At 40.6% G+C, this 27,989-nt stretch overlaps 1 protein-coding gene across 3 annotated transcripts; it reads right to left on the bottom strand.

Annotated features, from left to right (window-relative positions):
• Positions 1-94: 94 nt before the first annotated feature.
• Positions 95-26,923, bottom strand: rbm33a (RNA binding motif protein 33a). 3 transcript variants are annotated; one of them, XM_080050196.1, is made up of 19 exons: positions 26,781-26,923; positions 23,953-24,031; positions 23,322-23,370; positions 22,840-22,913; positions 22,422-22,722; positions 20,392-20,541; positions 19,515-19,683; positions 19,086-19,318; positions 16,300-16,615; positions 14,768-14,829; positions 12,162-12,291; positions 11,419-11,792; positions 10,588-10,848; positions 10,107-10,376; positions 8,861-9,661; positions 6,976-7,152; positions 5,947-6,132; positions 5,422-5,510; positions 95-5,215 (listed from the first exon to the last, which is right to left on the bottom strand). In XM_080050196.1, exons 1-19 carry the CDS (start codon positions 26,797-26,799, stop codon positions 5,167-5,169), a joined length of 3,789 nt encoding a protein of 1,262 aa, XP_079906322.1. In that variant the 5' UTR covers positions 26,800-26,923; the 3' UTR covers positions 95-5,166. The 3 variants fall into 3 exon arrangements, with proteins under 3 accessions (XP_079906322.1, XP_079906324.1, XP_079906323.1); XM_080050198.1 differs by having other exon boundaries at positions 11,431-11,792; XM_080050197.1 differs by having other exon boundaries at positions 16,300-16,612.
• Positions 26,924-27,989: the final 1,066 nt, after the last annotated feature.

Raw genomic sequence — 27,989 nt, 5'->3', positions numbered from 1 at the left:
ATTAGTTAAACTTCCCTCAAAATACTTCAATTTTCACAATAAAAACAAGCCCAATACCATTGCTGTGTATATCAAAAAGTTTATTTTTCTCCAGTTTTGGTATTAAATTTAACACATTCCATCTCTTCATATAATTACTTCAAGAATGATATACTTTTTAAAAACATTAAATATTTTTTGAAAATCACAATTTACAGTTGAAGAACAAATTGCACAGTGATTTCAACACACATGTTTCTCCATGGTATACATTAAAGTGTGAACACACATGACAGATGGATTGTCAACAGTTTTTTTTTGTCAAAACTCAAGGTTGGATTTTTGGTCTTTATTTGGTGCACCATACAGTTCGAGATGAGGAAACCACTGAAGTGTCTTTTTCAAAAATCCAACCAAATGAATGAATGTCAAGAAGCTGGGAGGACTTTTGGTGCATTGAAAGCCATAACAGCAGCTTCAGAGTTACGCGTCTGCTCTGTGAACCCCGGCTGTCGTCACAGAGATGGAAACCTCTATCCACTGGGCTAACAAATAATGGTAATCCAGGAAGGCCACTTTGCTTGATACAGAAGTCTTAAGTTCATTCAACTACAGCTGCATCAAGGAAAAGGTGAGCAACTGTAAAACATATGCAAGTTGGAAGAACAGTGATGGCAGGAAAAGTAGTTATGGATGGAAATGTAGCTGAACCCAATACTGACTGCAGCAACATCTATTTAGTGAGGGAAGTAAGCTCAAAGGTCAAATCTTCATTCGAGGTGGTGAACACAGAATGGCTGTAAAAGGACCTAAAGGGTTAAGTGAGTGAGTCAAGACAGAAAAAGTGACATAGCAGTACCAATAGGGCTCCGCTCACCGGTGCACTGTTGAAAAATGTGAGTTAATAGACTAGAGAACATTCCGTCTTGTAGATTTGGTGGTGGTCACATGAGCTACGTTTTTTCATGAGAAATCTCTACAGTGCCAAACCCAAACCATCTGTGCAGCTACAACCACCAACAGCCCAATGTGTTTAAACCCAGAGCATTGCAAATGCTGGATCATGCCAATGATTTGGCATGCTTTTGCTCAACCTGTTTTTACCTGATTTTTTTAATCCAAAGTATTAGCTTTAAGACTTTAAAGAACTGTCAGTCATTTGATAACACTTGATGCTGCTTCTATCGGATGCAAAAACTATTCCATCTGGTGTAAAGTAAACTTAAACAAGGAGCAACTATTAACTGGAGCAACCAAAGGCCGAAACTGAAACTTATTGGTTGTTTACTTGAAAAATGTAAGAAATGTTTCAATTAAAACTTTTACATTGGGTGATGTGTTGTATACAGCATGCAGCAAATTAATTATTCTTTATACCAGCATGACAGAATAGCCTTTGAGAAATAAGGAAATTTCTCCAAAACGGTAGCAAGTGGTTTCAAATGACCTGCTGCGTTGTCTTGAATAATTACATTGGAGAGTAGTACCCGAACCTAGATTTCAGATGTTGGAGCTTTGCATAAGCACATTAAAGCATCTAAAATTAACTAAAAATATTGGTCGCCTTATCATGCAAACTTCGAAAGAAAACAAAAGACAACTCAAATTCCAGGGTAGTGACACTGCTCTGTTAAAGTGGATGTGACCTGAAAAGAGAAAGAATGAATCATTATTTCATTCGAACTCTCAGCATCCTCGATCACCTGTCGAAGAAAAAGTTTCAAGTTAATGTTTTGTAACACCACCACACTTGTTTCCTATTTGACCTAAAGCTAGTATAATGATTTGGATGCTAGTCATTAGCAGATATAATGGAGGTCTCTTATGCAAGCACAAGGCAGCCTCAAAGCAATGTCACAGACAAGCCTTTCTTAATGATATACCCACATACGCTAACTTCAACCATATGAAGTTATACGATTGGATGCTAATAAAATAGCCTTGTGTAAATCAGATTGTATATTAGAACATTTCCCTCCAGGAAATTACTCTGAGAAATAGGACATACCTAATTGTTCATGGTACATATATGTACGAAAATTCCTAAAATTAAGGTACAAATAAATTCAATGTGAATTTGTTCTGTCGTTACAAGACCAGATGCCTTATAAACATGTAACTACCACTGGCATTGCCAATACTTTTTCAAATCCACAGGATTTACCACAGCACTAAAAAACAAGTGTAATGCACAACATTAAAGACATCACATACACATTGTTGGGGAACAAACACCTTCACATCAGTTCAACTATAAAACAAAAAGGAATACAAAATAAAGAAGTCAGTTTAGAACAACTGTAAAACATACAAAAGACTTGAAACCACCCAACTTCCAAGTTTTACAAGGAGGAATATTTTTCAAACATCCCATTTAAACCTTGAACCTTTGATACTTAAAGCGTGTTGAGCATATAGTGACCTTTACTGGCAAGAAACACAAATGAGCTGCTAATTTCTTTGTTGATTCTAAAGGTATTTCAAGTAATGGCTAATTTTAATGGGAACACCACTAAATATATTAAATGAGATTCACACATGCAGTCAAGGACAGATGCCAAAAATTATTACAAAAATAAAAACCTATCTCAAGTCTTTAAAGCAGAGAACCAAAATGTTAATCTGTGATGTCATCCAGATGCACAACCAGGAGCTGATTTACTAAAAGTAACTAAAGAGACTGAATGTTAACGTACCAAATTATCTTTAAATCATGTCTCATTCCAACCAAAATGAAATTGTTACAAATGCTGCTACATTTACTTGTTCTATTGCTTCACCCTTAGCATGTCAGGGCTGCAGGAAGCTGAACATTAGTATGACATCACAGTTCAATGGACAGGACAAAATCTACGCTTTTCTCGTTATCAAAAAAATTATTTAAATGCCAAAATTCTTCAGCATCCCCCTAAATCTATATAAAAAAGGTAGTATTTCTTGCCATACAAGGTGTTAAAAGTGTTTTTGAAAGTATATGTGAAATGGTCCAAGTTGAATACCCAGGAACTTACAGAATACGTAAAGTATAAATTAATAAAAAATGCAGCACAAATGAGAAGGATTGTTCACCGTAAAAGGCACCAGACACATGGACATCAAACACAACCACACATCTTTGGGCTAAAGTTTAACCGGCTTCACATACCTGCTTTCTCACGGTATATTTGCCATGTTTTTATTTTCTTGTTTTCCCTTAAACTTTTTGTCAAATGCCTAATAAATACAAATGTGGTCCAGTCACTCTTCACTTTGGCTCTAAATTATAAACAAAACACTTGTAAATTGATTTATGCCTGGACACATCAGCATATCCTTACATATAAAAATGTTTAACTTGATACAACATATTGAAAGAATAACAAAAAAAATAAAAATTGTAACAAGATAGATATTGAGAGAAATTACTGGTCTACTTATGTACATGATCGCTATAGATAATGGTTGCCCCCTCTGCGCTCTGTCACATTCCTGCGGATAATGTACGGAAAGTTCAATTCTGAACTTCGGTTATTAGTTAATACGGGTATCGATGTTGGGAAAACTGCTTTGGTTTAACTGAGAGAATACAAAAGTGTTGTGTGTGAAAAAGGAAAACAATCTTGGAGTTGTGGAGAAGGTTAATGAGCTTAACTTTTTGAATGTTCTTCAATAATGATCTCTCAAAAAATCTAACCCGAAAGCCAGACAAATAATTTAAGATTTTAAGGGGATTTAAGGTTTTCAGTGATGTTGTAGTAGTACCCAAACAAGGGCACATGATAATAAAGTCACACCTTAGCAATTGAACAACAATCTCAACCAGTCTGAAGGAATATAAAGATATCTTTAAGTAGAAGTAAGATATCAATATAGTAGTGCCTATATTAAAATGAAAAGGGGAATTCAATAAATGGGACAAAATATCACGTTGAAGTATTGTTATCTATCTACAGCATCAGCTCTGTCTGAAAGCAAACTGCCCACGCCGTTATTCCAGGTACACTATGCAACTAAGTGATAATGTGCCAAAATATCAGCCAGTCACACAGATTTGTATAAATTATACCAAAGTGTAGTAACCCAAATGTATTCCACAACATATAATGCACATAAAGTGTGTATCCTGAGGACAATTGAGACCAATTCTCGCAGGTCTACCGAATATAAGATGAATATTCTATCCCCTCACAATCTACATTTAATATTATAAAAAAATCTAAAAAAAATAATACTTGCACACGCATTCCCTCAACGCACACTCAGCACACACTAGAAACCTAAATCTAATTACAACATAATCACACATACAACTAAAATATACATCCAAACAGGATTCAAGGTTCCGGTAACTGTTAAAAGACCCCAATAACAATTAGAACAAGGAGCAACGCCTAAAGACCAACCTAAACTCATCTGAACAATCGGACCCAGAGTCCGTTGGCAAACTGAAAATAACACCACAATATCTACACAACATTTACAAATCTTAAAGCCTCTAGGAATTGCTAAATAGTGTTTTCACATTACATCCAATGCCAATTTGGTTCCAGTCACCGCTACGTTTCAAATATTCAAAATGATCCACCCCTGTGACTGTATGCAATTCTGCCACTAGTTAGTACCATTCACCCAAAAAAATTTAGAGACTCTCATCTTAACCTTAAAACGGGCTTGAGCCGGGGAAAGTTAAGCACCATTATTGATGAAACACTGCCATCTACAGAGGGGGAGAAACACTGCCATGTGAATAGGCCGGCCACAGTATTGCACAACCGTCTCCAACATCCGAATGAGATAGTGAGCCACAAATAATAAAAACCTACTGAAGTGTTCAAAATGTTAAAGTGTTTTTTTGTTTGAGTATCTAAGTGAGGAAGGGAGCAACCATTATCCCATGATAAGTTCTACTTAATGTCCGTGTAGGATGCTCAAAACATTCTTCACCATCTATGCCAAAGGAGGATTAACTGTCCAGTGTCTCTCTGGTGCCATTTTGCAACAATAGACAGTTGGTAGAGAGTCAAATAATGGCATGCCTGCAGCAAAGGTCTTTAAGGTTGACTGTTCCACGTTGATAGGAGATGAATGATGCTTCTGTGCAGAGATGTTGACTGTGTGTGACCCCAAAGAGCTGACGAGCTATTCCAATGCCAGGTGGGAGGTGGGAGCTGTGTGCGCGAGGCCGACTCCCTGGCTTTATTGTGCTCCTCATCCGTCAATCAGCGACACATCAATGTGGGACAAATCAATCATGTGCCTGTGTAGTAATTGTGATAATAATGTTTGAGACACTGTCTCACGGGCAAAGATACTAATGAACACTTATTTGTTGTGCGGCGTACAATCCGTACTAATTTCAAGACCATCACACTGGCAAAATGTAGAAGGCAACCAACCATAGTATGCTATCATTTAACTGGCATCTCTACAAATACGATAAAAAGTCAAAGGAATATTGATTACCTATGGAAGCTCATTTGAAAATTTGTCGCATGCTCGGGACTGGAAAATGTGGCCACTGCTTTCCTCTGCTGGGGCATCATTTTGAACGTCTGCAATACACAGAGATGGTAAGAGAAAGAGATGAGAGGTAAAGTGCAATGTGTGATGCTCTTCTTATCCACAAGAGGGAGTAAGGGTAGTGGAGGGGAAATTGATTCATTCATTCACTTTCTCCAACTATGACAACAGAGGGCGCTATGGGATCACACTAGGAAAATAATTGCTGCCGATCTATTGGGTGTAAGTAAAGATCAACGGTTAAAAGTATTCATCATGATGCACTAAGCTTAAAATAAAGAAAATCCCTCAAAGTAAGCATTATTTACAGGTTGATTTACTGAGTGACTCACTAGACTTTTGTCAGTCTTCAGTTTGGTTGGCATTTCAAAACTAGATGCTTTCTCACCGTAAGTCATAAGGTCGGTAGAAAAATAGGATACAAATGCACACACATACGTATCAAGCTGCAATTAAGCCAGTACCTACCTCTATAGGCCCGATGGACCTGAGAAGGCTCTGCAGTTGAAGGTCAGAAGTGGACGAGGACAGGCCCTCGATGGACACAGTGCAGCGCTCGCTCTCCACAACTTTCTGGCTCTGTCTGGTGGACATCGGACGACCTCGACCCATCTGACCACCCCCTCTAGCTCGGCCCCGGCCCGACACCACAACCTACACCAACGCCAGGTGTGAGAAAAATTACTACCCAATTGAGGTCAAAATTATATATATACACACGTGGGAAGGGTTGAGAGAAAGACGGCGAAAAACAAAGAGTAAATCTTTCACTGCTTAATCCGGCATGCAGTCATGTGAGGAGAACGTTGACTCTTTCTCAGCACAAAAGGAAAATTTAAAAACACTGTTTTCCTCTCGCGCCTCTCAGACACACCAAGCTTTCACATGATTGACTTATCATATTTCTACATAGAACATCAACGTCAGAGCGTGATGCATGTGGCATGGCATATCTTCATTTCAGCTAGAGTGTGAGAAGCATGTTTCTTCAGCTGCAAAAGAGATGGAGGAGGGAGAGACCCCGAAAAGAAAGAAGCTGGGGTAGAGAGAGTCAGTGTGTGTGTGTGTGTTGGGGGTGGGGAGCATAAAGGCAGAGGAGCCATGCAAGCGTTCTGGTGTCTGCCTTACCCTGTCAGTGTCAGTGAATATGGTAACTGTGACAGCAGCCTGGTGGTGACAGGCGTGCAGAGAGGCCAGGGGACCTTGTGTAGCCCCCCCATGTTACACTGCTTTCAGCTTGTCAATACTGCTGCACCTGGCATACTGTCCTGTCTTATTACCACTACTGCTCGATTGGTATGTCTCCTGAATGCCAGGGTAGCGCCGGCGGCACAGGACAACTTTACAGGAGGACATTTCAGCTTCCTTTACTTCAGTACTGCACTCTTAATATATATATATATATATATATATATATATATATATATATATTTTAGGTGAAAGTGTTGCCAGTGTCCGAAAACACAGAAGGCGGCGAGTTCTTGTTTAATGACATACCCTGTTTTGCTGTGGGTTGGCCATGGCCCCTCGGCTTGCCTGCGGTGTTCCGCCTGGTCCCTGTTGCTGCTGCCCTGTCATGGTGACCTTCCTTTGGACGGCCTGGTTGAGTGGGGTTTGCGACCAGGTGTCTGGTTGCTGCGCTGGCACGTCGGCGGACACGGCCCCCTTTACACTCTGGATGGGGACGATGAAGGACGATACTTATTTAGCACCCGACACAAGATTCCAGCCTTTATCTCCAGTCGCAGGCATCACAAACTTTCTATACACGTTAAGCATTTAGGTAAAGGGTTTACAGCTACAAAGCAAACGGGAAAAAATGTGCCAGCATTGGATCTGGATCCCTATCAGACAATGCTGTGGGGAATAAAAGATCAACCAAACAAGGTGATGGTCTCATTATCAAATAAAGTCACAGCTCAACTCTGTTGACATGCGGGGAGGAATTGAAGGTCGTCTCTTCCCCGACGCTGCGGAGAGATGTGACAGATCAATACAGAGGAAGAAAAGAGGAGATATCTTTGACCTGTCCCCAGTTGAGAGTAAATGGATTAATCCCTCCTATAGAAATCACGGGCTCCTGATTGCACCCATCAAATGCTAAGCTGAATTACGCTAGAACGACAGCAGCTCGATGTGTACCCCCATCCCCCGTAGCCCCCCCACCCCCCTCCTCCCCAGCTTTTGTGTCTTGCGCTGCTTTGTATTATCCCTGATGAAAATATAATTTGCCTCTTATCTGTGTGCTTAAGCCATACAAATCCAAATCCTCAAAAGTGGCAACTTTCTTACACAGGTATTATGTTCAACCAAGAAAGATTAATTACAAGGGTCTTGGATTGGCACTCTTTTGTTGCCTCGCACCTAAGAGATGGGATGATGGAAAGAAAGCAACTCAGGGATGACAGAGAGAGGTAGAGAGAGAGAGAGAGAGCAAGAAAAAAAAAGAGGAGATAACATTGTCAAGCGCCAGTTGATGACAGCAGAACAATGTGGAAGAGGGAGCATCTAGACAATCTGCTTTTCACCACAGATATAGGCATTAGCTGTTTCTTTCTGTTTCCATCTCTCCTTCTCCACCTCACGTCCCACTTCCTTTTTTCCCCCTCAAAGATGCCGTACATCAGATAGTTGTGCGCAGGTTTCCATTAACGCACTGACACCCAGTTATCTTCATCGGCAGCCAGCCTGTGATTTTGGCTCTGTGGCTTGATCCTCTGGGATGAGAGTCAGAAAGCGGCTTAAATCAAATACTATCGCATCCCACCAACACATCTCATCAGTGACATGTATGAATGTTTAACATGCATGCCTTTGTGGTTTTTCAATAAAGATTAATGTGTAATTAAGGCCACGGCAGTAACTTATCAAGTGAGTGTAAAATAGCCAGCAGTGGTAACTCTGGACTTTGTTGGTGTTACTGTCATTCTTGTTTTACCCCTCTCCAAGGCTTTGCTATCTTAGAAAGAATACGCTGCTGCCCTTAAAAGAGGATATCAACCTTTAAGAGCAGTGATAAGGTGTCCCCAACTCTACAGATAAATGTCATACTGCTCTCTCTAATGCCTACAGCCTTTCTGTGTTCTAAAGGTAAAATGTGCGTAAAGGCATTGTGGCTTAAATACCAGCATCAAAGCTTAAGAGAGGAAACTCTTAACAGATCAATGTTTGCCAAAATGACACAGACATCATCTTGTCATTCCCATAGGTTAGATATCTTTGAGATTACAAAATGGACACTTCAAAGGCAATCAGTGGCATTTCATTTCAAAACTGTCGTTTCCCCCGTGGGAAAAAATCTGTTGAAGAGTATCCAATGAAAGTGTCACACCAAAACACAAAAGAAGTGGTCAGATAAAAAAAAAAAAAGGCGCATTCTCACCGTTCCCGAAAGTTTGACAACTCGGACTTTCTGCGGCACCTGCTGTCCTTCAAAACTAGAAGTCCTGGCGCGCTGCATCACAGTTCTTTTAGTCCCAGGTTTAAGTACTTGAGTCTGTGCCAGAGCCTGGCCACGGCCTACAGAGGGAATGACAGGTATGTTCTTTTGGGGGACCAGATTAGACTGGATCTGAGCACCAGGTCCGTTTACACTGTTCCTTCGCTGCTGCTGTTGTTGCAGCTGCTGTAGATTTTGCGGGGGCGGTTTCCATTGTTGGTTTGGACCCGGCCCGGGGGTTTGAATGGGAGTCTGCTGGGTACCACTTTTTACAATCTGCAGACGCGCCTTGACATTGGGACGGGGTGTAAGGGGTGTAAGGGTCTGAGATGGGCCGCCGTGGGGAGGGATGGGGGGGCCTTGATTAGGATTCTTTAATGATTGATTTAATGATTGGGGCGGTGGTCTCTGAGGAAACTGTCTCTGCTGTTGTGGCTGTAATTGGTGCTGCTGTTTTTGTTCGTGCTGCTGCTGCTGCTGTGGTGGTGGCTGCTGCTGCTGCTGTTGTTGTTGTTGTTGTAGTACAGGGTGTGTCGTTTGCTGATTCTGTTGTAATAAGGGTTGAACCTGTGAAGGGGCTGGGCCTTGGGTCGGAGTATGCAGCCTGTCCAGCAGCTCCTTTTTGCGAACGCCTGCCTGCATCTGCCGTCGCATCTCTTTCCTCCTCAGGATCTCCTCTCTCAGACGCTTCTGCTCCTCGATCTTCATGCGATACTGCCTCGTCTCCTCGTCCTCATTGGGGTCCTGTGGTTCAAAACACAAAGCGACAATGTGAATGCCCGTCTCCACTTACTGGAAGGGGGAAGCCGTGAGCCTCCTCGTCCTGTGTGAAGCGTATTACTCAGCCCGACACTCAGATGTAATCAAAAGGCAAAACCCGAGAGAAAAAATGCAATCGTATTGATCTGTTCGTTCCAATGGAATGAGACTGCTGTCATTACCAACCTTATGATTGGGCTTTTAATAAATAGGAGTCAATCTCAGCACACTAATAAGCTTGGCTGAGCGTACAATTTCTGGGTCACTGAATTTAGCAGGGAGAAATTACCCACTTTACAGTAAGATTTCAGATTAATATAAAAAAGAAAACATAATAAACTTTAATATGAAATAATGTATTCATTATGCAAGCTAGATTTTTTTACATTTCATTTGGTTTCTTTTTTTCCACAATTGTTAAAAAGCTGACCTGTGGTGTGGTTGGGATTTCCTTGCGTACCACTGTCCTGCCTGCTCCCCCGGGCTGTGGTTCAGCCTTGGCAGCAACTTGGCCACGTCCTCTGCCACAGCCAGGCATCGGCTGAGTGTACTGCCCGGGACGCACCCCCTGCATTGCCTTGGCAACAGGCCTAACGTTGGCGGCAGGGCGGGCACTGTTCATTTGTGTGTTGCCAGGTGCTACAGGGAGCTCCCGTAGGTTGCTGTTGCGCTGCTGCATTTGTTTGGAGATGGGTGTGTTCTGAAGAAAGGGCAACAAATAAAACATGTCAAATATTGTATTTGTTCATTAAACATAATACATTGTAAGGATTGTTCATTTCCTAAAGTCAATTTGCTTATAGGATAGCGTACAGTAAATAGAATGACACAGTGATTATACACCGACCCCGTTGTACTGCCTTTCGTCAGTTTGACAAGAAAATAGTTGACCTCATATGTTAATGTCTCACCATCCTCTGTCGGTTGGGCATGTTTCGCTGTTGGGGGTTCTGAGGGCGGGGGGTCATCTGCCTGGGGCTTCCATGCTGTTGATGGAAGAGATTCTGGCCATGGTGCATCATAGGGCGAGGCTCATTGACATTTAGCGGTTGCTGCTGCTGATGATGTGGTAACTCTTGGCGATGATGATGTTGGGGCTGGTGCATGGACTGATGGGATGGCAAGGGGTCGTGATGCGGAAGCTGGGAGCCAGGAGGACCATGCATTAACCCCTGAAATACAAAAAGAATAATGAGCAAACAAGCTTGTCTAATTTTTATTATAATGCTTTACAATAATAATAGTATCACTTCTTATGAACGCTAATCTTAACATTTAATCACGCAATTTCTGCATTTCCCCTCCAACTGGTGTCCTCACTAGCTACTTAGTAGTATAACACTAGTGGTTCAATCACTAGAGGGAGCTCTTGTCTATGTCTCTTGACAAAATGCTGAGGTGCCAAACAGACAGGAGTCCGAGTCTTTTTCCTTAACGCCTCAGTACCACTGAATAAAATACTTGTCTAGTGTATTCATGTGTACAGTACTCTAGTCATTGCTCTTGTCACAGCAATTCTAATAATATAGAGGTAACAGAAATTCTAACATTCATGGCACAGAAAATATGATTTTTTTTTCACAAGGCTGCAGGACTGTTACAGGCAAGAGAGGATGCTAAACATTTTTTTTATCATGTTTCTTGAAGCAAATTCAAAAAAACACCTGGGGAAAAACCAGAGAAACGGCAAACAGTTGTTGCACAAAACATACAGACATCCATTTATCAAAATAATCACTTACTCTTAGTCGTACCTGCATCCCAAACTGGATTTGCGGAGGGGGGAAAGGGTTCCCCTGCTGTCCAAACGGCTGACGAGGGCTCATGAAGGGTCTGGGCTGGTTGGGGGGGCCACCTTGTTGATTCAAGCCCACCATTCCCTGGTGACCTTGGTGGGGCGGGAGGTTGGGTCTTGGGGGTTCTCTCGGAAAGAGTCCTAGTGGGCCCTGGTTCTGCTGGTTGAAGGGTGGTCCTGGTGGGCAAAAGCCCATGTGGCCCTGACCGGGCATCTGCTGCTGCTGCTGATGGTGGAGGTTGTGGCTGTTGTTAATCATGGGGCTGGGACCCTGATGATCAAACATGTGTTGCCCTGGAAACCGTGTTGACTCGGTGCGCTCTGTGCCCATACGGGGAAGACCAAAACAGCAACACAACAGAGATGTCAGGTTTGCCTATTTCAATACATCAGTAACTCCCTCTAGAGATGTATGGTGCTATAGCAAGGTAAACCGAAAAAGACAACAATATCAAGGTGAAAGGGTAAACAACTGAATGAAAAAACGGAACTATAGATCATTAATACAGTTTCCAAGGCTTATTCAGATGTATGTATACACACATGCATTTAACATGAGGTCTGCTAATAGAGCAGCACCCGCAAGCTAGCAGCATAGCCTGTAGGTATACTGCCAGAGGTGATGTCGAATAGGATTAAATATGCTAAGAGAGCTTTGTAGCCTCATCAAGGCTGGGTGTGTGGACTCACCTCCCATAAAGAGAGGCTCTCTGACTTGGGGGCCTTGAGGTGGCTGGTTCCTAAAGGGCTCCATGTGATGAGGGGGCCGTTGGGGCTGGCCAAAATTACCAGACATGTGCTGCTGGAAGTCTCCCGGTCCCTGAGAAAACACAGAACTCATGAATTATAGGCAATACTAGGAACTTGGTAATCACAAACAAATTAAAGTAATGAAAAATGTAAATTTGTAAAGTATTGAATCGGGCAGGGGAGCACTAGTAATTGAAAGGCTAGGATCATTAAAACCTCGCAGGATCTTGAGTTGTAAACACCAATATAAAAGAAACCTTTTCGGCCTGAATCCATGAGCAAACCTGCATTAATTCAACTCAAGGTTTTGTTGATAAACCTTCTAAAAGTCGGTATTGAACAAGGAAAGGGCATTTCAGGGGGGGGGGGGGATACGTGCCTGCACCTTTGTTTCATCCACTTCAAATGTTCCTCAGCTTCCTACTCATTGCATGCACGTTACTCCCCATCTATCTTTCAAGGAAAAACTAGATAACACCCGTCTAATTACTCCTTGGAATTCGAATCCCCCTCATAACTCTCTTTTATTCTTCTAAACATCCATCTGTGTTCAAAAATGAACCTGCTCTTCAACACATTGCACTTCACCTTCTCCAAGCCTATTGTAAATGACTTAAGATGCTATCAAGGCTTAATCCATCTTTATTCCACTGCTGCGTGGAGGTATTTAAAAGAGGAGAGGCATTAGAAAGCTAGAAGCCAGAGTCCCAAAAACTTGCTTAACAGAAAGTTAATCAAAGGGGCTTAACAAAGACAGGGGATCACAACAGGGACGCAATCATACTGTTCTAAAAAGGTCAGCCAGGCAGGTTTGCACAATGAGGACTCTGGTGTCCATATAATACCGCTCAAATAACAGCTCATCCTCTCGCTTTTAATCCTTGATAAACAGACTGCGGGCTGCTCAATATGTACCTGATGCGAGGATAGTTTTCAGCACAAAGGGGATAACCAAGACATATATAATGGAGTGGGGCCAAATGTCAAAGTATTTAATAAAGAATGGAAATTTGACTTTGAGGACATGTTTTTTTTCTCCTGGTTTTCATGTTAACTTCTGAAAGCTAATACTAATACAGTCCACATTGAAGCATTTTTTTCTTCTGTTCATAGAAGAGTTACTTGCTGCCACAACGGAAGAATCTAATTATCATATCTCAAAAGGTAGTGTGTCTGCCAGAAATTACAGCCACTGACAACAATTTCTAAATAGTGTAGTTTGAGGCACCTTTATTCCATAGTTAAACTGAACGTCATTATTTAAACAGATTAAATATTTGAATAACTTTAATTGGCACTGAGATTAATATTTCAAAACCAGTCTCCACCCGCAAAAATGTAATGCAGTAATACTAGAGGCTATGACCCCCATTCGCCCGGTCTTTCAACAATTAAATTTGATGGGATGATAATGTATGATAATCATGAGTAATCAGGTGCCCACTGGTAAATGGAATGTTGCCGGCTGGTATGTCACCTGCATTTCAAATTGTGTCCTTGGCAACGGCAGCCTAAACGCGATTGACAGCTTGGGGAATCCAACACTATGCTGTTCATCAGCCCAGTAGTCTGCATACCCTTCCAACCCACCGTCTACGGTCTGAGAAAGGGCTAAAGTAGCTCCCTGCTACTGCGCTATCAATATCTAGCACAATCACATACCTTAGGGAACAGGAACTGCACAATACTGGCAATGAATATTGGAGGAGGGGTAAATACAAATGCGTAAAAAAAGAAGAAGATTGAATCCAATGTGAAAGCCTGGCTCATTTGGCAACAGGGCTGGAAATCCACATGAATGCAATTGGATGCAGCTATTTTCCAATGGCTAATTTGCATAAATCCATATAAAATACACTTTCCAGGAAGATGTCAGTCAGTACTAGCACCACCTGATGCCTGGGCATCATTAACTAGAAGGAGTAACTTAAGGCACTTTGGCTGGCTTGCTGGCAAGCCATTTCCCTCAATACAGTAATTACTTTAAAGGCATTTCTGTCATGTCTTGGATAGGTTCTTAGTGATTGAAATAAAGGACCTTTTCTTACAGGAAATCACTGACTTAAGATCCCTTTTGTTTGACGTGAAATTCAGCCTTCGGAATATATGGTGCAAAAAAAAAAAAAGAATCACATCACTACCATGTTTCATTAATTCAAATACCATTCAAAGAAGGTCTCCGTGCCTTTGGGACACAAACTTGTGGAAAGTGAATTTTAACTGGCAGAATATCCTGGTTTCACAATTCCATTATGTGCCAAGCTGGCTACTCTGAGCCCCAGCCCATCCATGAAGAGTTGCAAACTAAGTCCCGCCACTGCAGCCCCGACCTCCAAAAGTCTGTTGCCTAAAGCTCCTATCACGCAATTCCAGTTGTGCAGCCAGACTCGTATCAGTGTTTACAGATTTGCTTTAACAGTGGCTGGCTAAGGCAGGGGATCTAATTGCCGTAATGATATTGCCCTAACTAAAAAAGGGACGCTAACCGAGTGTAGAGGAAGAGAAAGTGAGTGCGAAAGGGAGGGAGAGGAGCAGCTGCTACTCACAGGGAACCTCTGAGGACCCACAGCAGGTCTGGGCTGGCTCTGAGCAGGAGGCATCAAGGGCACTGCAATGAGATAGAAAGGGAGCAAGAGAAGGGGGGGGGCAGTAGGCAGAGAGAGGATGGTGATAGAAGAAAGGGAGGAGCCCATTAGACATCTCAATGCTAAAGGCTGTTACACAGACATACATGTTACATTTCATATCACAGTTGCATGGGAGTAGTTTGCCAAATTCAACAAATAGACATGAATACGATATTTGCTTCTTTGAACAGTTGGCACAATACAATGGAAAAAATTTGATTTTCATACTGCTTCAAAATAATGGTAACTGTAAATGTGCGTCAATCTACAACTGGAAAACATTCAATTGGAATCTAGCACTTACCATACATAAATATATTAACAAATAAAATATACACAGACATAAATACAAACATATTCACGCACACATACAAACCTTAATCATAACCAGAGGCTATCTCCCAATTTTCCAGAACATGTCTCTTCACAGGAGCAAACCACAAACCCCCATGCACACTTATACACAATGACACATACACACACACACACGCTAACATGCTTTGCTAACAAAATTTCAATCTTGGCCTGGACAGACAGGCTAGATAAACCCATCTCGGGGAATGAAATGGTGATGCCGCCCGATGAAAAATGGAGGATAAACCCATTACTGGCTGAGAGAGCTATTCACTTGTCATTCAACCAAACAACAAAATGACATTCTAATCCAAACACCTTTCAGGACAGTGTTTAAGGATAACTGCCAGCCATAAAGGCATCTTGCACAGCAACTGACCATCTTGCAGATTAACAAGGGCTGCACAATTTTGGATCAAATTAAAATTAGGATTTAGATCATAAATATTTGAGAATAAAAATAAAACAAATCTTAATTGCATTTTTATTTGTCTTAATGCAGTGAGAACAATGACTGGCAGGGGAATGTCACATCCACTTTGCACAAGACAAAGGGCACACTCATGTTATCTGACAGACAGCTTATAGCCAACTCCTTGACTTAAATTCTGATTACCAAAATAATACATTTAAGTCACATTACAGAAAATCTCTGGATTTTTTATTAATAACAAATCATTCTTTAAATATTCAAGGTCATATTTAGGTAATAAGCAGAAACTATTAAAACAAAGTATGTGATTGGACAAAATCTTTGAAGTCCAAAAATTTCACAGAACAGACAAGGCCCTTTTATTGGTTCAAGCATCTGTTGTCTATTATGTCTACCTCTCACAATTTGCCTTTGCATGTAACTCAGTCTTGTCATTTGTTGAGGCAACTTGTGTATAATAAGGAGCGCTTGGTTGGATGCAACATATCCTTTCTAACACATAGGTGGCAGAACTGAAGTCACGTACGAATGTATTAACAGTTTTAACACTATTAATTGTGCAGAAGAGGTAAACCCAGAAAAAGACTGGAAAAGAGGGGAGATTATTTGAATGCCACTCAAAGAAAAAAGGAAAAGCACTTGTGTAATAGTGGTTGAACCCTACCTTGTACAGAGGATGATGAGGGGCCTCTGAAATGGGGGTTAATGTGGATGTTTTTGGATGGCGGAGGCTGCTGTGGGTGATGCTGGGGGAAGTTGGGTGGCGGGGAGCTCATCATTCGTGGTGGTGGCTCCATCTGGGGCCGCAGTGGTGGCGAGCGGTGAACCATGTGTGGGGGGATGAGGGGCTGCAGGGGCTGCTGGGCCAGCGGGCGGCCGTGCTCTTGGAACGGAGGAGGTCCCCGTGGACGTGGAGGGTGGTGCTGCTGCGACGACTGCATTTGCTGTTGATGAAGCTGGTGAGGAGGTGGCATTCGCTGCTAATCGGAAAAGAGAGATGGGGGGGGGGTGTCAAACCACAATGTGATATGGCTGCTTGTGGCCATGCAATGACACACAAACTAGTCAATTCACCAGCAGGATTGTAGATGGCACTGTAAAGGAAATTAATCCCTGATGGTGTGATGTTGTAGCGTATGATTTCTTTAGAATTTGAAAAAGTGACAGACTGAAGGTCACAATATGTATTTTTATGAACTACGGCCATTAAGAAAGACATAGACGAACAATGCTAGTTAGCTTTAGGCTAACATTAGAATATATCAACCAGGGATGCACTAACTGATAGATGAACAATAACTATATCGTCAAGTGATGTTTCAAATGGCTTCATGATAACTGGCCCGTCTACCTGTTTAAGCCATCCAACAAACAGTCCAACATGCTAGTGATCAAATAATAGGGGTGTGAATCTTTTAAATTAATATAAAATAACGGAGAGCTGGAGTGAAAAAATCATGAATAATAATAAAACATGAAAATGTGATATATTTAATGTTCAACGGTATGTGATTATGGTAACGACTATTCCTGCCTCAGTTTCGAAATCAGATAACCTTTCCGCTGTGTTACTGAAGATAATCCCCCCCCTTAGTTATTTTTATTTTGGTTACGTGTTTAACCCATTGATGACGGCTGCTTCGCGATGCCACATTGTAACTCCTGCCTGATGCTGCGTAGCGCAGCATTGTTACTTCATCTTATTTTCATGGCGTGCGCAACATAGAATGCACCGTCATTGGTTCAAATACCCATGAGGTGGGTTGTCGATTTTTTAAGACCACGTGACCACCCAAAAGTTGTGTGGTTTGCCGAAAATCACGCCAATAAATAAAAAATTAAAATTATTAAAAAATAATAATGAAAAAAATAAGCCGGCTGTGTCGGCGATAGCGCATTACAGAACAGTTAGTGGCGTTCGGAGCGCAGAATCTAGGTCTACTATTGGCTACTGACGAAAATCACACAACACATTGCATCTATTTATTAACAATATTTATGAATTTAGGCTATATTTTGCTGCTTCAACTCAAATTCAGCCCAGCCAGGCGATAGTTAAGTTTCAGTTTCGTTTTCATCTCCGTGGTATACAGCCATTTGGACCAGCTGATCGGCTCCCGACAGCAGGAGTCAGTCTGTGTTCCAGTTGTACTGGGAAGTCGGATTTATGGTGCCAGTGATAATTGAACTAAATAATAAATTAAAGCTATCTTCTCCTTCCTATATCTGTCTATCTTTATCCCTCCACTGCACACTCAGTCACTACAGTCCATGCTAAAAGGAAGCAGGATTATAACCTCATTTAGCACATTATTTTTAAATACTTTATATTATTATTATTTTTTTTTCTCCCCCCATCTAATTTTGATGATTTTTTTTTAAAAATGTGTTGGTTTGTATTCGCTAAGGGAGCATGTTTAAATAAAACCTGTGAACCTTAACTTTTAAATTTATTTTATTTCATGTTTCTATGTGCTACGCAGGCTTAGATATTAAGGTTTTGGTAGACTTGACAATTCGTACTATTTTTTCAGAAAACCCTCAGGCATTAAGGACATGCATCCTAGATTGCCATAGTCATCAATGGGTTAATGTGACTTTTTCCTTTGACCTTGAAAAAGGTCTTGTATGAACTGATGATCCATATAAATCGAGGATTAAATGCTTGGGGTGATATATAATAATAAAAGCCCATAAGAAACTAAAACCTTCGCAAAGAACAAATTAAATTTTGTATAAAACCGTCTAGATGGACCACCGCCAAATTATTTGATTTAATCCATATATCAACACAGATACGAGGGAGCAGTGTTTTGACTTTTTTCATGCAGAAACAACCATAGCTTTGGAGGTCTTAGATAGTACAGAGAGCAGCAGCCAAAGGGGTTCAACATAATCCATGGCCCGCTGGCCCGGGGCCAGTAAAATGATATGCAGGGCAATTTGATTGGCCAGTCACTGGCCCGCAAGGGCCCGGACGACGGGCCCTTGTGCGTTTTTTTGTAAAATACAACGTGGTTAACTGTATATAATTTGTAATATATCAACAGTTCATATCATTAACTAAAAGAAAACAACCAAGTCTAAAAGGAAATTCAATACTGTACATGTAATAATCACCAACATTCTGAAAAACTTTATATTTTTTGGCTGCCGGGCCAGTGAGAATTTACAAGGGGCCAGTAAAAGGCTAATCTACTGGCCAAGCGGGCTAGTTGGGGAAAAATGTTATGTTGAACCCTCAATTGCATATCAAGTACAAAAACACCCAGCTTTACTGCGACTGACGTATAAAAAGAAGTGGAAAAAGTCAAGTAATTTCAAATCATCTAATTCAGTGAAGCTCCCTTTGGCTACTCTTCAAGAGGAGTGGTTCAGCATTGAGCAATGTAAACCTAAATAGAGCATCCCTTTAAAATGGTTCAGGTGGACGACTGTACAATGACTTACCTGCATGCCCATGTTTCCCATCAGGGGGATCCTGTGGTCATTCATTCTTCCTCTGTTTCCTCCTCTGAAATCCATCATTCCAAAAGGAGGGAAGCCTCCTCTTCCTCGGCCTCCTCGCATTCCCATTCCCATTCCTCCTCCTCTGCCGCCTCGGCCTCCATAACGGTTTTGCCTCTTTTGGCGTTCTTGTTCCTCGAACTCCATCAGATCTTGTTTGGCCTTATCTGACAGTTCTATTGATTTGTGGAGCAAACAAAACCGCACTTGTGCAATAAGTGGCTTGAAAAACTTGAACTTGAACTAAAACTCTGGTTCAATTTCATAATAGTGTAAACTAATTACAGTGAAAAGGAAAGTTTTCATCATCAGAACATATTTGATTCACTCTGGCTGTTACTGAGGTGGATGAATTATAGGAAAAGTTTGTACCTAAGGTTTCTGGGATATCCCTCCTTTTACTGCCTGCATCACCCAACCGCACAACAGCGCCATCCTTCCTCTCAGATTTGAATCGTATGCGACCAGACTCTTCATCTTCCTCATCCTCCTCATCTGATTCCTCCTTTGTTTCCTCTTCAGGCATAGCTTCATTGTCAGCCTGAGGACATTGCTAGATGTGAAAAAATGCAAAATTCTACCATTCTAACACATATCACTTATCATTTTTTAAATGGGCACAAAAGTTTCCAGTGCATCACAAAATATCCTGTCTAGAGATGAAGCAATTAGCCGATTGATCCATCAGTGCGGTGTTTCCCAATCCTCTCCTGGAGAACAACTTGACCTGCACATTTTAGATCTTTCCCTGCTCCAACACAGCTGATTCAAATCATCAACTCATTATGAACTCTTGAAGCAACCTGATAACAAGCTGATAATTTCATTCAGCTGTGTTGGAGCAGACAGATCTAAAATGTGCATGACATTTGGGAATAACTGCATTGGTCGATTCAATAATTTCAATCGGCCACAATTTAATTAATCAATATACAATTTTTCAAGCAAAAATCAAACTTTCTTCGGCTCCAGCTTCTTAAATTCATATTTAAAACAAGTAATCTCGAGTTTGAGAAAAATCGCGACAGACTTATAAAACAGTTTTTATAGAGGAAATAAACAACAGATCATTCACGACTAATTCATTTGAAATATAATTTGATACATGAAAGTGCACTGGTTTGAATGTGCAACAACATACTTGTATGCACATACTGAGCCATACTGAAAAATAAGCTAATGAATTAATAATGAACTATGTGCTGTGTTTAAACAGCATAACAATGTAGCATGGAAGGTCTCAGCATACCTCCTCCGAGTCAAAGACCTGAGAGCCGTCTGCTGTTTCTTCTTCCTCCTCTTCCTGCTGCTCTTCCTCCCGTACCTCCTCCTCGGGGGCTACTTGCTGTTGGACTCTATGAGGCTGATCGCCATAGGGGGTCTGATAGTCATCATCATCCTATATCACATGGATATGCATTGATTGGTTAAAGTGGTAATAATGCTTCGATAAAGATCAGCAATGGATGACCATTCCAGCCATTGCTGGAAAACTGTCAAGTGTCTGTGACGAAAATTAAATCATCTTTTTTTTTTATACCAAGCTATGCTGTTATGGTGTATAACAAATACATATGAGCATATGAGATACATGGATGAGTTCAACTGCCATACATAAACAAAGATGTACATTTGTATCGAATTTGAAGAGATAACATAAATACATGTGGGCTTTTTTTATGGAATACTTGAATATTTTCAATTTAGACATACAGAAATATTAGACTTTATTAGGTATCGGGGCAAAAAATACACAGAGCATAAGGAAACCCTTAAAATGTCATGGATAGAATTTTGGGGAGACACCACGCAACCCCCCCTCCTCCCAACATAAATTACCATAACAGTGGGAGCCAGGCTTCATTACTATTCCTGACAGCATTTGAAATTCAATGAGATGTAAATGTTTGACATGATATACAGAAATGCAGGCACAGATAAAAACACTCCTCCCCAGTTCAATGATGGTGAAAATATCATTGACTGACTCCTCGCAAATCACTCCCGTTATTGGCTGCACTGTAACTTCATGACTCCATGTCAAAAACGTCACATACAGACAAACATTCTGGGAGATGATAATTCAGTTTTTGCCACACCATGAGAAAAATACAATTCAAAGCATGATGCTATCAATTTATATAATCCCAAATACTCATCTCTGCCATTCCAGTAAACCAACATGCCCCTACTACTGGTATGATAGTTGCTAGTAATTCAAACATCCTATCTGCCTAACAACCTCACACAAAAACTCATTGCTAAATAAGGTCAGACTGTAGGTCACATTATGGTGTTTGGTGTTGCGCTCCATTAACCCGCCAAACAGCAGCACATATTAATGCATAAAGGGAAGGGGAAAAAACACTCAGCAAACCAGACGGATGGACAGGCTGCCCCAGGGGAACACAACAGCTTAATCCTTTAAACTGTTCCACATAGTACTCAATGACTACCATGGAAAGCAAAATGCCAAGGCCAGGCAGTTTAGTGACCTTGTGAACAATTATTACACCTAATACAAATACACATTCCCACCTGCAGACATTTACCAAAATCTAAAATAGGCATCCCCTTCACACCTTCAGTAAGAAGGTCAACATCTTATCTGTGTTGGGAGAAGGGGGGTTGGCTAATATATCTCTGTCAGGTGCCAAACACCATCAGACCCTGGTAAATGGACCGTAACGTACATTTGCACATGGATCTGGCCTTATCTTTGATCCTCTTAGTCCTGGCTAAGAGGGAAGGGAAACGAATGAAAGGGAAACTCGCATCAATCATTAGAAAACTGTATGGGGTGTCCTCGGGAAGGTCAATAATCTTTTCACCTGTGTGAGACTTTATCAGATCCAGTCGAAAGCCCGAGATAAAAGCCCCCCACATTAACCTCCGCCGATTGGCAGCACATCTCCCCGACACAAAGCAGCCTCTTACTCCCCCTAAAGATACGGGGCCCAAGGTCACAATGGCACGGGGCTTTGGAGGCGACAGCACAGCATTACCTCATGCCAAACAAGCTGTCAACACAAACTTTGTCAGCAAGATGGAGAAATTACCCGACGGGAAGCGATAATGAATCTCATCCTCCCCTGTCCAGAAAAAACGTAGACCAACATCTCCCTTCACCTGAATAGATTTTCAATCCCGACTGTCCCACAAGAAATCTGACATTATCTCTTGGACACAATAGGGTCGGACAGGGAAAGGAGGGGGAGGACATGTTTGTGTGAACATTCGCAGGCTTTTATGTGAGAGTAAGCAAATGTGAGAACTCACTTGAAATTCACCATCTATGGGCTCATTGATTTGGATGTCTAGCACTTCATCCTGGTAAACGTCATCACCCTCAGCTTGCTCTGCAGTATAATCCATACGGTCTCCGGGCATCTCTGTGTTTTGGTGCTGGCTGTATTCCTCTGTGTACTCCCCCCCTTGCTGGTAGCCCTCCTCCCCTTCTTCACAGACCTCTGCACCAAGGTTCACAGCGTCATCTGTGTATTCTGCTTCCTGCACGTTGCCCTGCTGCTCATAGGATGTGCCCAGGTTGTAGGGGGCATTGAGGTTCACATCCTGACCACTGAGAACAAACAAACATTGGTACTTTACAGAAAACAACAATGAAGTGTGGTGGTAAAATATGCAAAATGACACTTCTATATATTTTAAAACTTTGAAGGCATGAAAATAAGCCTACCTCATATTAACATCTTCATCATCACTTTGTAGAAGGTCATCATTCAGCTCTTCATCTGACACTTCTGAAGGATTCTGAAACAAAAATGAAGAACAGCTTTAAAAATTGTATAATACTCTCCCTCAGTTGTTTGTCTGTGAGTATGGCGTGGGGGCAGGGGAACACCTCCAACCCCAAAGGATGCTCTATTCCCATGTGGTGAAGGCAATCTGGGCAGGTCAACACAGTTCTTTTTTGTCCACTGTACTTCCTCCGACTTCACATCGACACTTGCCCCTGTGGAGGAGCCACCTGCTACAAGTCCACTGTTCACTTCTGTTTTCTATATGTTCTACAAATACTAAACACCAAATGTTTTAGATGTAATTTTCCATTTCCCACAGGAAAGCAGAGAAACCATACAGACAAGCAAAGTGTTTTTGTAGTCATAAGATCAAGGTAAACAAACCAGTGAGACTCAGTGAGATTTTGTTTTATCTTACCTTTTTGCCTGACAGCCAATCCTCCCCCAACAAGTCCTCTTCCAAATCACTTTAAAAGGAGAACAAATAAAGAATAGGTAAGCTGGGTCAGATAATAGCACACAAAAGTTTAATTTATTATTAAATCATACTTCAAGAGAATTATCTCCTATCATTTGCTACCACCAGATTTGTCACCTTTCAAAGTAAAGTTTGTTATTATGTATACAAAAAAATGTAAGTGTTAAGAAGTAGTGGTAGACCGACCAATTAATCTGGATGATTAATGGCATTTTGATATTTAAAAAAATAAATAAGGCGCAGACACTGCAGGCAGCCTCGTCAGTGTGACTACTGTGGAGCTTAACTTTTTAAATCAAATATATATTTTTTTCTATATTTTAAATAATTACAGACAGCTGCACAGAAATGTTTTACAGAGCCAAGACCAAGTGAAATAGAAAATGCATTTTTTTTAAATTATTTCTAAATATTTTTCTGTGTCTACATTCATTCAATAAATGAAAACAAAAACAACATGATAAAGGGATTTATCCTTCTACTAAACTTAATAAAATAAAACTTGCCCTAGCAGGCTGTGAATGACATACACTAAAGGCTGTTCCTAGAGAGATATGATAAGATAGTTTACCTCTCCAGATCGTCATCTTCACCTCTCCTCCTGCGTGACCGCTCAGCGCCAGGTTTGTCATATTCAGCAAAGTCATACTCTGCAAGAGAAAGGGAGATTTGCTTACAGATTTGCTCCCATCAGAGCAATTGACTTGACTATGTTTATACTATGCCATTTCCATACGTTGACGTCAGTCTGTACTTATAATTGGCCTGCTATATTTGAAATGTAAACACCATTAGCAAACTGATTGCACATGGCACCCATGCCAATCTGAATCAACAACGTGTGCATCAAGTACACACATGCCATGTGTACCAATAGCACAGTACAAAGTAGACTGGTAAACACGTATTTCTCATGACTTGTCATGGCACAATCCAAATGGAAATATTTTTTTCTATTAGTCTAATGTTTGAAAGTTGTCCGAACATGAAACTTGCTTGTGTTATGTTGTAGTTGCGCAGGTTTAAGGTTTTGAATTATAGCTCTACCAAATATTTATTTAAGTTATTAACCTAATCCACAACCAGAATTTGTAATCACATCACCTGCTGCTGTTTAATCATCAACTGATACAGATCAACAACAATGCTATGGCCCCATGGGCCCCATGCACTCAGTTTTAATAGCTTTTGCCACACATAACATTTGGCACACAGATCTACCAATGGGAGCGCAGATACTTGGCAAAACAATAACAGATCAGGAAGTCACACATCTCTTAAAAAAAAATGGGAGAAATAACTAGAAGTTACTGCAATGACATTCTCTTAATGTGTATTTTCATACGAAATACTGTATTACCATATGAAAAACTAAAAACATTTACAGCCAGGATGGGTCTGACAAATTTAACTAATCCTCAACTCCTAAATTAGGTTCCTGGTTTCTGGGATCTCATAGGCCTTTTTTAAAGCCACCACTTTGACATGTCAAAAAACACCAATGTATAAACTACCATTAACAAAAGTGTTTTACTATTGAGTATCCAGTAGGCCTGTTGCACGCTATTGCATTCGCAAATCAAAGCAGTTTCAACTTTAGCATCACAAAGCGCCTCATTATAATTAGCGTGCGGGCAAACAGTACTCACAAACCCCTACATTCAGCAAATGTTATATGGCCATGCCATATTTACCAGGATTTAGTATTCAGGTGATAATCAGTAACCGGTTCATTACCACATGAACACCAATAGAAAACCCACAGCATGTTTCAAACATTGGAAAACATTTTTCTAGTAACATACATATGTTATTAAAGGCCTACTTCACCGGTTTGAATATGAAGGTGTATTGAATTCTGAGATCCTATGTAGTATAAATGTGCAAAAAAAAAAAAAATCAGTTCATCCTAGCCTGAGAAAAGGCAGAAAGAGTGTTTTTTTTAACCCTATATTAATCTTACTGTGACATCACAGTAAGATAAATATAGGGTTAAAAAAAAAATTACTTTGTAAATATTACTGTGATGTCACAGTAGGAGAAATCACAGTAATATTTACAAAGTAAGGTTTTTTTTAACCCTATATTTATCTTACTGTGATGTCACAGTAAGATTAATATAGGGTTAAAAAAAACACTCTTTCGGCCTTTTCTCAGGCTAGGATGAACCAATTTCAATTTTTTTTGCACATTTATACTACATAGGATCTCAGAATTCAATACACCTTCATATTCAAACCGGTGAAGTAGGCCTTTAAGTACAGGTTGATACAGAATAATTAATAGTTAAATTAACATAACCATAATCAGATATTTTTGGTGGTGGTCCTGTGTTGGGTTCAAAGGTCATACTGTAAACTGAGGCGTAGTCAATTGTGTTCCCATTTGTACTAATGTTTTGGAGGATCCAGCTTCAGTGTGCTAATAATAGCCAATAATGCTAATCCAATGTGTTTACAGGCCTGTCGAATGTCTTCCTTTACTGAAGTTAACTGTGATGGACACAGAAGCCCAATGCTAATCAAAAACGACAAAGCAAATGTAAAATTAAGACACGGGGTAAACTGCGTCATATACTGGTGTCCTTCTACACGATTACCAATAAGGCCAGATAACAAAAACATAACGTTATGACTAACACTTAAATAGGTTCAAGTCACCAAGATGTATACAAATAACGGTGTGCTTTCTAAGTGATTGCTTTGGGCTGAAAAGGGTTAAGGGTTAGTCTATCAGAGATGTTGCTGTGGCTAACATTATTTTAGCACTGACGTCTGACGTTATGGAGCCACTATTCAAAAAAATAATGATAGCTCCTTTAACTTTTCAAGCTCGATGTTGCCGTGGCAAACAGTAAGCCATCCCATGGACTTACTTTAAGAGAGCCAGCCTCCATCTCGGTAAATAATTCATGTATGTAATAGAAACATTTCAAACTAGCTAGGTAGCCTAAACTAACATATTTACGAAAAAGTATAAATACAGCTGTACACAACCTCCACTCGTCAAATCGGACGAATGAAAGCTTACGTTAACTATTGATTAATTCGCTCAGTTTGTGGGCAATATAATTAAGCGAATATTACCCCTCATGAATATCGAGAATTACGCTAAGCTAAGCTATATCGTGTTTATAAATTAGCTGTCAAGCTAGCGTTGCCGCTCAGTTAGCTTACATTTATTTTATATTTACAACCAAAATATCAACCCTTTATGTCCACTGATTTGTTTTTATATAAAGTGAAGCTAATTTGGCAAGCATAATTCGAGTCCAGTGTGTGGCCTGCCGTCAATGCAACCGTGTTTTTAAGCAGCAGCTAAAAACATATAGCCATGATAAGCTAACTCAGCTACACAGCTAGCATAGCTTTGTCGATAAAGACCGCTGGCATTACTTACCCTGAGCGTTTCCTGACATGGTGCAAGGAGCGTCCCGCTTACAGTCTTATTATACAACTGGAGAGCGCATTTATTCTTTAGTATTTCACCATATTGGCGGTATACAAGTTTGACTGGCAAAGGGGAGCAGCTTCTATGCGGTAACGATTTCACATCTACGGCCAGAGAACAAACATGGAAGCGCTGTGTTTGCAGCGATGATGCATTGTGGGTGGGAAACACCAGCAGCCATACCTTTGCTTCACAAACAGGAGCCGCTAGCCAGGCCCAGGCCAGGTAAACCACCCTGGATAAGCATTATGAATGTGACATGTATACACCTGCTCTTTATAACTGCAAATAGAAAAGTGTTTGCTGTGGAAAATATGCTTTTACTAGGCCTACTAGGAGCGATAGCATGGTTATAGCCTACCATTTATTTAGGATTGACTTCTTCAACCCATGCCAATTGTCCAGGCCAGAGCCCAGTAGGCCTATGTCTGGGTTAATTAACAAAATTATTAAGTTTACACAACATTCATGCAACAAACTACGAGGTTCTATAATCTATAAATGTGATTTCATTTTCGCAAAACCATTGAATTCACCCTTAACTATTAACCATATCAGTTTCTGATGCTGTATGTTGTATCATTGTAATCCCTGACCATGAAAACATAGGGGTAGACATTACTTGGTATGTGTTATCATGTTTGGTTAAGGAGTTTTAATGCAAAATGTATAATTAGGCTATGGCAGAAAGTAAAATGGCCGCTACACATGCCATGATTTGATTTTGCGATGGCTTTGTGTCTCTTATAATAGGTCCATACTTTGCCCCCAAACCATGTTTTAGTTGCATGGTTTTATGAAAAAGTGAGCAATTCCCGTACTGTTTGGCACATCTATCTCCCTTTACTTTAAAACATTATTTTAGGAAGCCGGACATTTGTAGGCTACATGGTTATGGTTAAGAAACCCCTTAGAAAATTAAATTTTCATAGACATTTTGTATTCTACATATTCATGAGCAGTGTTGGGAACGTTACTTTAAAAAAGTAATTAGTTATAGTTACTCACTACTTGTTCCGAAAAGTAACTGAGTTACTAACTGAATTACTTTATAATAGAAGTAACTAGTTACCAGGGAAAGTAACTATTTGCGTTAGCCTACTGTAAAAAAAAAAAGTTGCTATATGTCAAAATTTTGATTTTTCTGAGCAGTTTTCA

The sequence above is a fragment of the Ammodytes marinus genome (assembly GCF_949987685.1).
Source record: "Ammodytes marinus genome assembly, chromosome: 21".
NCBI lineage: Eukaryota > Metazoa > Chordata > Actinopteri > Uranoscopiformes > Ammodytidae > Ammodytes > Ammodytes marinus.
Note: the sequence above shows the minus strand (reverse complement) of the source record. Positions and strands in the feature narration are given on the sequence as shown.

What these genes read in the sequence shown, in the direction of transcription:
- rbm33a (XM_080050196.1), bottom strand. An exon ending in GAAGATGACGATCTGGAGAG is followed by an intron (nt 23,371 to 23,952) that starts GTAAACTATCTT and finishes CTCCTTTTAAAG; the next exon opens with TGATTTGGAAGAGGACTTGT. An exon ending in TGGGTCCTCAGAGGTTCCCT is followed by an intron (nt 12,292 to 14,767) that starts GTGAGTAGCAGC and finishes GTGTTTTCTCAG; the next exon opens with GGACCGGGAGACTTCCAGCA.